The following is a 12,280-nucleotide window of genomic DNA, read 5'->3' as shown; positions in this document are numbered from 1 at the left end:
AACAAATCACAGCCTTTCTTGCTCCTGATCAAATGCTTATAAACTCCTTCAAAACTCTGTTCAGCCAGGGGTACTTACCTTGTATAAGGAACTGTGTTACTTTTTCTCAGATTGCTTGCTTGGGTTTTAGTAGTTCGTTCTGCCCTCGGCCTAAGAGAGAAGCTCACTGTCTGTAGTTCCCAGATGCACCTTCTCCATCACAGACATGCAGCTTGCAAAGCTCCGCACACCCACACACAACCTCTCCTGACTTGGCAGTGTCCGGTAATCCTTCCACCCTGTCCATTCTGTCTTCCTCCTAGGAGATCATCCCTGTGCTGTTCCCTTCCTTTCTTCAGTCCTATTCTGCTGGGAGCTTCAGCAAATCACATCCTTTTCCCCAAGGCTTGTTTACACACACACACACACACACACACACACACACACGCACACATGCACACACGCACACATTTACACCTTTTAACTCCTTGTACTCCCTCTCTAACTTCTCTTTGTCTGTCTCCTCGGCAAACCTCCCTCGGTTCCATCTGTCAGCCAGAACACAGCCCACATCACGGCTGAGGGGCACAAAGCACATTACAAAGCATGGCATCGGGTGCTAGCCAGGGACCCCAGAAATTACCTAGAAATACAACTCTTTCCTTTTACAGATGAAGAAACAGCAGGAGGTCCAGAAAGGGAAAGGCACTTAGCCAAGATCAAGAAGCCAAAGTGGCCCTACAGGGACAAACTTATGCCAAGGCAAAGGAAAGCCTGGAGTTTTGATGTGGCTGTGTTGTGCCACACACATACTTGTGTCCACACACACACAACACACACACACACACACACACACACACTCACACCTGACACATCCATGTTGCAACCAGCATGGGCTGCTTATGTCCCTCTTCACCATACCTCACAAACACCTTTTGGTTGCATTGTGACATCACCCACCTCAATTTGTGTTCCTCATTTCCTTTAAGTCACAACTCGGGACCTACTTCTTCTGAGAATAATTGCTCTAACTTTATAATTTCCCAATTTTGTGTCACCTTCCTGCACTGTGTACTGCGATATCGTGTGTTTGATTATATAACACTTATCATGGGTATTTCAAGTATATGTGTTTTTGCCTCTCCAACTACGTTATAAGCTCAAAGAAAGAAGGAGATTATGCCTTTGTGTATTTTGTTTTGTATACCCACAATAACTGGCCAGATACTCGGCACATAACTAGAATTCTGTAAAAAATGTTCAGTAAATGGATAAGTAGATTTGACACTAGTAGCAATCATAAGTTGCTGACTTTCAAGCCAGAGCAGAAAGGGACTGCCATAGTTGTGTGTAGGTTCTGAAAGTCAGAGGAACTAGAAGAGATATGAAGAAGGGTAGGTCTAGGGCAACTGTCCCTAACCTTTTTGGCACCAGGGACCAGTGCTCCTATGAGAGTCTAATGCCTGATGATCTGAGGTGGAGCTGGGGAAGTGATACTAGCGCTGGGGAGCGGCTGCAAATACAGAGGAAGCTTTGCTCACTTGCCTGCCGCTCACCTCTTGCTGTGCAGCCTGGTTGCTAACAGGCCACAGACCAGTACTGGTCTGCGGCCCAGATGTTGGGGACCCCTGGCCTAGGGGATCACAGTGTTAGAGAGGAAGGAATAGAGATTGGAGCTGGTAGAAGTGGGACTGGGTGGGGTGAGGATGCCAGTATTTGCCAGTGTGCACATGACCCTGTTGTAATGTGGACTGACCAACCCCATGGTGATGCCCAGACCTCTGGGGTTGGTGGTCTTGTACCTGATAAGGCTGAGTTTTGCTCTCAATGGTCCTTCAGTACTAATCACCTGTGTCCTCTCTGGCCCTCCTTATCTCCCCCAGAGCCGAAGGATGAAGTGGAGGTATCAGATGATGGTGAGTGCTGGCCACCTGTCCTCAGGAGGGCTCGAGGGGTGGAGGGGGGTGAGCGAGGGATCTGATGGCTCACACCCACCCCGACCCCCACCCTGCAGATGAAAAGGAGCCCGAGGTCGATTACCGAACGGTGACAGTCAATACCGAACAAAAGGTGTCTGACTTCTACGACATCGAAGAGAGACTAGGATCGTAAGTGGAGTGGGAAGCACCCTTCGGGCCCCCAGTGTGAGGGTGGTGTAGGTCCTATGGTTGAATTCCATGCCTCATCTTCTTGTCTTTTCCTGGGTTCTGTCAACCCTCCAGACTGAGATTCCTGCAAAATCAGGAGGGATTGACTCTGTCAGCACCCCACAAAAGCATCACCTACCCAGGGCTCATGTAGGAGCTGTTCGTGTGGTTTTGTGCTGGCCCAGCTCTGTGAAAGGCTTGGGCACGTGCTTCCTGTGCCTTAGTTCTCTACACAGGACTAAACCTAGGGCACTGAATCTGGATTAGACTGTCTTTAGGATACTTCTTTTGATGCACAGAAGGCAGTCAAGCCTGATCAGTGCTCACTGTTCAGCAATTCTAGCTTTAGTGCTTCAGTAAAGCACCCACTCTTGAATTGCACAACTGGCCATCACTGCTCACTTTATGAACAGTACACACTTTCCTCTGGATCCTCCCTGGGGTATGGACCCCAACCCTGAGCCCTCATCATAGCCAGGCTGTCCCTCCAGCAGCAGCACCCCAGCTTGCCTGTCTCCCACTAACGCTCTATCCCTGGAGGAGTATGGCAGGCGGAAGAACAAAGAATGGGGCTCAGCTTTTATTCCCAGTGAGGGACACCAACTTCCTAACAGTCTGTGCCAAGAGTCTGCTCCATCAGTGGGAGCTGTGTCAAGAGGACCACTACAACCCCGCGTGCCCACAGTGGGAAGCAGGGGCCCTCCTGGGCTGTCTCCAGGGGACAGTGCTTTAGAGTGGCGAAGAAGGAAGGTGGCATTCAGACATTCTCTGTGTTTGGGGAGGACTTTCTCAACCCAACCTCATGGGTCCCTCTGCAGGGAAGGGGAGGGAAGTCTATCAGCCATACTTGAGGCCTCACTAAGTAGGTGACAGTCCTGAAACTGGGTGGGGATGCAGGGACAGGCACAGGCTAAGGCTGATATGTGATGGGGAGAGAATAGGTTTACACTATTAAAAATGCACTTCATTGATTTTGAGCAGGGGCTGGCAAACGTTTTCTGTAAGAAGCCAAATAATGGATATTTTAGGTTTTGTGGGCCATACAGTCTATGTTGCAACTACTGCTCTGCACAGTCAAGCACAAAAGCAGCCATAGACAATATGCACACAAATGGGCATGGCTGTGTTCCAATAAAACTTTATTTATAAAGACAGGCAGGCCAGATTTGTCCCATAGGCCATTGTTTGCCAACCCCCATTTATTGGAAAGCTTGGCTAAATTTGCCTTTTCTCTCTCTCTTGCTCTCTCTCTCTCTCTCTTTTTTTTTTTTTTTAATTTTACAGTGGGAAATTTGGACAGGTTTTTCGACTTGTAGAAAAGAAAACTGGAAAAATCTGGGCAGGTAAATTCTTCAAGGCGTATTCTGCAAAAGAGAAAGAGAATATCCGGCAGGAGATCAGCATCATGAACTGTCTTCACCACCCCAAGCTGGTCCAGTGTGTGGATGCCTTCGAAGATAAGGCCAATATCGTCATGGTCCTAGAGATGTGAGTGGCCTGCTGCCCTGTAACATAAGAACTGTGGGCCTCAGCCTCCTTGTGTGTCTCTCCCCTGTCCTACCCTAGCCTCTCGCTGCAGTCAGGGAGGTGACATGCAAGACACTCACCAGCCCACATGACCAGGTGCTGACCACTCAGAACAGGTTTGTGCACATAACTGGACCTGACCCACTGACCTCCAGCCCGCTGCAGCCGCCTGCTCATTTCTATAACAAACAGGCAGATCTTTGAGGACCTCTGTCCCCTTTCCACCCGCACCTCCCTGTGAAAGGGCCAATCCTAGTCCTAGGCTCCTTGGCTTCAGTCAGGGGCATTCTGACCTAAAGGTACCTTTAGAATAGAAGGCAAGGAACATAGCAACTTCCTGACTAGCTTGCGAAAGAGAAGGGGGTCCAGGGCTGGGAGCTAAAAGTACAGGAATGTAACCTTTGCTCCTGCCCTCTTGCTGTGCTCTGTATGCCCTGTCATGCTTGTTTGTAGTCTCTTGACTTTTCACTCACCAAAGAATAGTGCTTTCTGTGTTGGGTTGTACGTAGACAGAAAGGTGGATCAGATGACCCGCAGCCAAGGGTTCCCTTTTCTACTGTTTCCTCTAGTCACATTCCTCCACTTCTCTTACCTCTGAACTGCTGGCGTGCACACACACACACACACACACACACACACACACACACGCTCATGCACATGGACACACATACAAATGCACATAATGGTGTCAGTAAGCCAGATGCCCACCACAGTGTCTGTATTTTTTAAGTTTCTTTCCTTTACTTATCTGAATTTTTTAAATATATGATATTATCACATCAAAAAAAAAATATGCAATGAAAATCTCATTCCTACCCCTGTCCCCCATCTACCCTGTTTCTGCCCCACCCCCAGCACCACTGGGAACCAATTTTATTGATTTTGTCCGCATCTTTCTAAAGCATATTTATGAAAATACAAGCATACATGATACATATATTCATAGTTTCCTCCCTTTTAACAAGAAGTTCACTGATACAATTCTACACATTGCTTCTTTTTGTTCCACAGTTTTTCTGGGACACAGTCACGAATCAGTAGCTAATGAGACTCCTCATTCTCCCTGTTCCATGGGACACCATTGTGGACATACACCACATACTCAAGCAATCTTCTTTTGATAGGAGGTTGGATGGTTTCCAGGCTTTCGCTTTTACAAACAAGCACTGTAACCTTGTCCATACATCTTTTCATTCATGCCTGTGTACATCTGTAGGATGTGCACAGAAGTGTGGGAGTGTTAGATCAGAGGGTATGTGCATTTGAAATTTGGAGAGATATTGTGCAGTTGCTTGCAGCATCCTTGAATTGCTCCTCCCCAGCTTCAGGGATTCAGCCCTTTGGCAAGGATGCTATCTGCATCTTGGTGTTCTTTCCCAGGCAAGGGGAGGACAGTGAAGCGCCCCCAAGCTTGAAGTGTGAACCTCTCCCCTCACTGTGAAAACATTTTGATGTGTTCCTTTGAGTTTATGTTCTGTAGGAAAGGCAGTAGAGGTTAATGGCACAGACTTGAGTCTGATAAACATCACCTCAGTCCCAACTCTGCCACTTACTTGTTGTGCAACCTTGAATAAGTTACTCAACTATGCCAACCCTTCATTTTATTATCTGTAAAAGGATATAAACTGTCTCATGAATAATGTGGGGATTAAATGGAGTAACGTATGACAGGCGCAGTGCTCTGTAATTGAGAGTTATTCTTAGTAGTATGATGCATTGACTTTTTCTGTACCCTGATCTTTTTTCCCACTCCAGATTATTTTGTGAGCATTTTAACACCCAACTAGGTATTGTGGAACAAATCCTACTACTCAGGTTCTATTACTTGTGAGAGGTGATTTTGTAATTATTAAATCCTTCCAGTGAAGAGACGTATTTGCATTAGACTCCCTTTTGTTCCTAAAACTAAAATTCTGTGGAACTGGAAAAGTTTCAAAGAAAATCCTCATTCATACCTTAGACTGTTTTCAGCCCCAAACTCAAACTTACCTCCCCACTGCCAGGAGACATTTGGCCGTGTCTGTGGCCTCGCTTGTTACACCCTCACAGTAGTCCTGTGAGCTGCAGCTTTTCCCATTTATCCTAGAACAGGTTGCTTGGTCCAGGCAGTGTGGGCATGTGGGGATATGTGAAGATGTCTTATCTTTAGAAGTTAAACCTTAAGCGAGTTCATGAGGGAGTGTATGGAGGGGGCAGAAGGCAGCCCAGCCTGGGTAAGGCCAGGCAGCATGACCAGTGGGCAGAATACCATACTTAGCTTGGAACTGAGAGTTGGCAAGCTAGACGGAAAATGTTGGGAGAAAACATAAGAAGGCTTCAGCTGGTCTGGCTTTCATCCCTCTATCCCCATGCTTCCCCCAAGGACAGGGGCAAGTCTGCACAGATGCCAGAGGATTTGCCTGCTCTTGGATAAGGAGCTTCCCCCCTGATAGGAACTCAGCCAGAGAAGATTCATACTTGATCTGTAGTTCCCTTTCAGCTTAGATGGACTTGGCAACTGAGAGCGCAAAGATTGGCATTCGACAGTACAGTTCGCTATTCTCCTTACTTGATGGAGAATCTGGGATTAAGAGAACAATGCCTGGTGATATAGAAAAATGAAAATATATTCCAGAGTCTCTGCCTCCAGTTCAGCTGCTTCAGATACAGTGAGAAATCAAATTAATGTGTCGTCCGCCTTTCTGACCTCTGATCACAGGACAAGCCCACATCACTATAGCAGCATTGCTCTGAGACCAGGGTTCTCCCAGGCTTCTGGCCTGGAGTCTGGGCGTGTCCTTTGGAAGTGCTTACTACATTCCAAGCGGTGCTGAGATCCTACAAGCTAGAGCAGGTGTGCAGTATAGGCTGAGTCATCCATGGCCCATCTCACCTTCGTACTACAATTGGCAAAATTTACCAAAGAACATCCATCTGGCCGCTATGAGACAAGGAGTTAGAGAATCTGGTATTGAGTTCCCTGAAGGGGAAATAAATTTGATCCTTTGGATTAGGTAGCCTTGGTAGTAGATATTCATTTACTCACTCACTCACTCACTGTTAATTTATCAAGCACACATTTCCTCTGGCCCAGTCTTGGCCCTTGGCCTTATCCCATCTCTGTGGGTGGTGGCTCTTTCCAGCCAATAATTATCACCCATAGTCTTGAGCATTTTGAATAGAAACCTGTAGTACCATTAATCCTGTTTTTGTAACCCCGTTCATCCTAGAAAATGGAACACAGGAACGGTTTCAAAATATATTAAATATATTTGAATAGGTTTGAACCTATTTGAACATATATTAAACAGATTACCTCTAGAAATGCAGCAATAATTATCTCCATGGCTCCAATTTCTACTACTCATTCCTCAGACATTCCCAAGGGCACTGCAAATGATAGTTACTTGCTTATTTCAGAATATTTTAAATTTAAAAGCAAACATTTTGCTGTACCTTATCCGTGCCAGGTATGGCCAGGTGTAAATAAGGGTCTAGAGATGTGCCAGACCTTTTCCAGACATGTTTACAAACAACTTTAAGGCAAGTCAGACTTGATACAAAAAGTGCAGAGACAAGGCTGTGGAAACCCAGGGAAAGACCATTCATTTCGTACGGGAAAATCAGGAGTGATTTCCCAGAGGACATGCATTTCATCTGGCCTCCCAGGAGTGGTAATTGAGTATGCCAGTATTTCCCAAACTTACCTGCTCATAAAAACGACTTGGGGTACTTATTAAAAATATGAATCCTCAGATACTTCCCAATATTTTCTAAATCAAAACCTCCAGGAGCGAAGCATGGAAGTCTGTATTTTCAACAAAAGCCCTGACTGGTTCTTTTAAAAAAAAAAAAAAAAAAAAAGATAATTAACATTATTGAATACTTATTTTGTGCCAAGCACTCTTCTAAACACTTTAGGTATATTAACTTACTCAGTCTTCACAGTAACCCTGTGAGGTGATGCTGTTTTTATCTGCATCTTACAGGTAAGGAAACTGAGGCACAGATGTTAAGAATCCCCTGTAACCTAGGAAAGGGGATTAGATTGACATGGAGCCTGGGTAAGGTTTGAGAAGAGGGGCGCCACCTGCTGGCCGCCCAAAGATCTTCTCAGTTGGTTCTAAAGCATGGGTTCCAGCGCCCCCCAGCCGCTACTAGCTAAGGCTGACCTTTCCCAGTTCAGGCCTTTCAGAAGTGAAAATGTTTGTCATGTGTTGATGGGGGCTGACAGAGGCTGTAACGTGCTAGGCTTCATGGTGTGTCTCTGTCTGTCCCTCAAGGGTCAATAACAAGATCCACTTGGCCCACTTCAGGTTGTCAAATGATAATATGTACTGAACACCTACTTTGTTGAGGCATGACGTTTTACAGAATTTCCTTTATTCCTAACAGCTCTATGAGGTAGGGACAGATAAGGAAACTGGAGCTCAGAAAGGTTAAGAAATTTCCCAGGGTCACAAAGCTTGTAAAAGGTAGTGACAAGATTCAAACTCAGCTGTTTCCCTTCTTATGATGACTCCCCTTAGAAGAGGAAGGCCCCTGGAAGAAGACTGACCCAAAATGAAGCCCACCCAGCCTTGTTCAGCCAATGGACCTACAGGCCATTGTAGAAAAGCGCTTACTGATGTCTGGATGCAGTGAGCAAGGAACGTGGGTTAGAGAGCTGGGACAAGGGAACAGAGAGGACCCATGAGACTCAGGCAGTGAGGCCGTCCATTTGCACTGAAGGGCTATAGCCTCTGGAGCAGTCCTTAGCAGGGGATGCTTGCCATGGGCCCCAGAAATAACATGGCCAGGATCCAAAGTCTATCCAGGCAGGAAGGATGTACTACATTTTCAGCCTGGACAAGGGAGCAGATGAGAAAAGTTAGTTATGGTTAGAAGGAGTAAACCAATACTATAGCCAGACGATCACAGCTATAAATCGATCACAGCTATAGTGGGTTACAGCCAACAAATTTGCTGAGGCTTATTATTGAAGATACTTTTCTGTTCCCATCAGTATTATTTTTAAGCTTTGATTCTGTATGACCAAAAATCACAGCTGGAGTACAAGAATGATCCCTTACACATCTACAGTCATTTGAGAAAAGAAGGCTGCCTGGCGGTCACCCTTTTGCTAAGGAGATCATGTCTGGATCTCTCAGTTCATGACCATCTCTAAAAATGCCCAGCCTAGATGCTTCCCTAAATCCCCAACAGCTTAGTGGGTGCCAGCAGAGTCCCCAGGCAGGAATTCAGGAGGCCCAGGCCCTCGCACAATGGAAGACCAAGACCAGCATAACAGGGCAGTGGCCTGAGACTCAGGAAACTGCAGAAAGTGCCCAGCACCCCCATATCCTGGGCTTTCTTCCCAGTCTCTCCGACCACCAGCCCACCATTAGCCAGACTCCCTGCCAGCCTGGGCTCTATAATCCTGTGGTCTGACCATTGCCCCATTCTGTTCCTATAGCGTGTCAGGGGGTGAGCTGTTCGAGCGCATCATCGACGAGGACTTTGAGCTGACAGAGCGAGAGTGCATCAAGTACATGAAGCAGATCTCGGAGGGGGTGGAATACATCCACAAGCAAGGCATCGTCCACCTGGACCTCAAGCCCGAGAACATCATGTGCGTCAACAAGACAGGCACCAGGATCAAGCTCATCGACTTCGGTCTGGCCAGAAGGCTGGGTAAGGCCAATCCACCTCTCCTTTTGTCACCAACATGTAGTGGCAACACCGATGGCTGTGTTTCACACACTGGATATTAGAGAGAATGCACAGTATTGGAGTTAAAATCAGAGCCCATGGAGATGGCTCAGGTTCACATCCTGCCCCTGCCACTTACTAGCTGTGTGACTCAGTCTCAAATTCCTTATCTATAAAATGGGATAATAGTAGTACCCACCTCACAGAGTTGTTAAGGGGACCAAATGAGTTAATGTAGGTAAAACAATAAGAGCAGTGCCTTGTGCATAGTAAGCACTATGTAGGTGTCAGCTATCTATATCTATCCATGTTTATTTATTGTCTGTCCTTCTTATGTTTTTTGGGCTGGTGCCTTCAGCAAATGGTGCTTCCTTACATTTGCATCACACCGTACAGTTTCCAGAGCACTTTCACATTCTTTCTCTCATCTGAGTCTCGCAGCAACCCTGTGAGGTAGGCAGGGCAGATTTTATGAGACCCAATTTATAAACCAGGAAACTGAGGTTCACAGTAGTTGTGCCCAGTGGGTCTCACCGCTTGTCAGGGGAGGTGCGAGGGCTGGAATAAGGACCCCAGACCCAGTTCAGCCTTCTGAAGCAGCTCTGCTATTCCTGCACTGGGGTGGGAGTATAATGATGAAAGGTGGTCAGGGCTTTTGTACTCAGCCCTGAGGTATTTTGGTGGGTGAGTGCTTCACACACTGCCTACACTCACCCTGCCTTTGTAGCTCTTTTGACATCTCAGGAATTGAAGAAACAGCTTCCCCCTGCACCTCCTGACCTTGACTCTGTCAACAAGGAGCCCGAGGGCTGGCACAAGCTGACCTTTCTTTTACTGCCCTGCTAAAAGCTAATGCCACCTGGTAAATCTCCTCCCAGAATGCTCACTCCTTGTTAAGGCCATGTGAGTCATAAAGAGGAAGGTGAGGGAGTGAGGTCCTCGCAGACTGTGACTTGCCTGGTGATGGGTGCCTAGATGCTAGGCAAATGTGCCTGCTCTGCCTTCACCTGCTGAAGGCACAGTGTGGGGGCCACAGCTGGTGTGCCTTTGGACAGGAACCACTAACAGTTTAAACAAATAGGGTGCCATTGACCTCGGGTGGATAAATCATTCCACTTCCCTGGGCCTCCCTGTCCTCCTCGGGAGCATGGGGGTCATACTTCCCTCTTAGAGTGTTGGGAATATTAAATAGAAAAGTCTTTGTGAAGCAAGCAGCAGGGTTCATAGGCCTTCCTGAAAGTTAGAGATTATTACCAAGCACAAGCCACAGCCTGGGCCTCAGGGCACTCATGAGAGAGACAGATACAGGAAAGAGCATTCAGGGGCAGGGGCTTTAACAGCCTCTCCTCCCCCGCCCCACCCTGCTGAAGACACTTGAGGTGAGTATGTGGTTTGTCCATTTCACTTTTTGTCAGGGTCACTGGTGTATTGATGCAGGGAGACAAGTGTCTCTGGACCATTCTCCAAGGAGAGAGCAGCTTAGAGCCAGTACTTTTCTGTGTCCCTCCTGGGTACACAGACGAGGGCATTTGCTTATGGGTCAGTTCCCGGGATGTTCTGGCGATTGATCCCTCTCTATTATGGTTACAGAGAATGCAGGGTCTCTGAAGGTCCTCTTTGGCACCCCGGAGTTTGTAGCACCTGAAGTGATCAACTACGAGCCCATTGGCTATGCCACGGACATGTGGAGCATCGGGGTCATCTGCTACATCCTGTGAGTCTTGGGGTACACAGGGGTGGGGTGGAGAGTCCTACAGGAGGGTCCCCAGGCCGCCCTGACGTTGAAGGGGCCAGGGTGGCTCATGATGGGGAGCCCGCCGCAGAGTTAGGAGGGTGGCATCTTAAGCCACAGCCTGTCCTCGTGCTCCCATGAGGTCAGCAGCCCACATCGCACTCTTATAGGAGCATCTAGCTCCACACACCAAGATCTGCATACTGAGCCCCTCACCATTCCCGATGCTGGCCAGCCTGGGGCCTTGGGTCAGGAGAGTGGGAATATGGCTGGTACCATATAATATACCTTCACTAGTATAGGTGGGTCTGTAGAGGAGGAAGAGAGACCAGGTGCACATCTCACCTGGGTGTCATCATTGTCTTCAGAGGACAGCACCCCATCCTCATTGCAGAGGGACCCCAACTGCCAGCCTCATCTCTGAGTCCAGTATATGGACCAATTAATAAGTACTTTTGATGATAGAGCCTTCAGCGAGGCCAGCAGACAACAGAAAGCCACACAGTAATTAGAACTGGGACATCTGGTGGAAAATATGAAGTCATTTCAGTTAATGCTGGAGAAAAAGAAGAAAGGCCAGTAACCTGGACCAGTGCTTCCCAAACAGTAATATGCATGCATCACCTAGGCCTCTCCTTAGATTTCAGGGTCTGATTCGGAAGACCTGGGGGACCTGAGAATCCACGTTTCTAAGAGGGTCCAGATTGCCAGTGGTGCCGGTCCAAGGACCAAACTCTGAATATCCAGCTCTAGAACACGTCCTCTTGATGGGATCGTGCTGGTTTAATCTCTGAAGCCCCAGACTACAGTCACTGGCTTCAGAGGCAGCCCCTGAACTTGTGTGGCAGCATACAGTTAAGGGATGGCCTCCAGAAGGTGCAGACATGCATGCATTCATTTTGAAAAAAGATTTTTTGTTATTGTTAAAGCAAAAGGAAAAATTAAGCATTTTCATAGAAAAATACCTTCTTAGACCCTTAGGGTCTTCAGACCCCAGTATAAGAAATGGCTCTAGATAATTCTGCTGTACAGCCAGGTTTGGGAACCACTGTTACAAAAGCTTTAGCAGAAGTGGAGCGATTTTGTGTGCAGTGTGGCTTTTTTACATATTCAGGAGTTTTACTCTCACTGTGGCCTCCCAGAGAGTCATCCTCTGCCTTGCCTGGTGTCACCCCTACCACAACAGCCTTCCTCAGAGCAGCAGAGAAGAAGGCCTCGACCCACG

The 12,280-nt window shown here is 47.4% G+C and overlaps 1 protein-coding gene across 7 annotated transcripts in view; it reads left to right on the top strand.

Moving 5' to 3' along the window:
* The window catches only part of MYLK (myosin light chain kinase), a 236,631-nt gene that overhangs the window by 205,601 nt on the left and 18,750 nt on the right, over positions 1-12,280 (top strand). For all 7 annotated transcript variants that reach the window (XM_025052116.1, XM_015595959.2, XM_025052108.1 and 4 more), the window contains 5 exons: positions 1,863-1,895; positions 1,994-2,087; positions 3,411-3,614; positions 9,088-9,305; positions 10,914-11,037. In XM_025052116.1, the coding sequence (XP_024907884.1) occupies positions 1,863-1,895; positions 1,994-2,087; positions 3,411-3,614; positions 9,088-9,305; positions 10,914-11,037 (673 nt within the window). The remainder of the gene's footprint in view (positions 1-1,862; positions 1,896-1,993; positions 2,088-3,410; positions 3,615-9,087; positions 9,306-10,913; positions 11,038-12,280) is intronic.

This window comes from Pteropus alecto, unplaced genomic scaffold, assembly GCF_000325575.1.
Source record: "Pteropus alecto unplaced genomic scaffold, ASM32557v1 scaffold251, whole genome shotgun sequence".
Taxonomy (NCBI): domain Eukaryota; kingdom Metazoa; phylum Chordata; class Mammalia; order Chiroptera; family Pteropodidae; genus Pteropus; species Pteropus alecto.
This window is presented reverse-complemented; position numbering and strand designations above follow the sequence as displayed.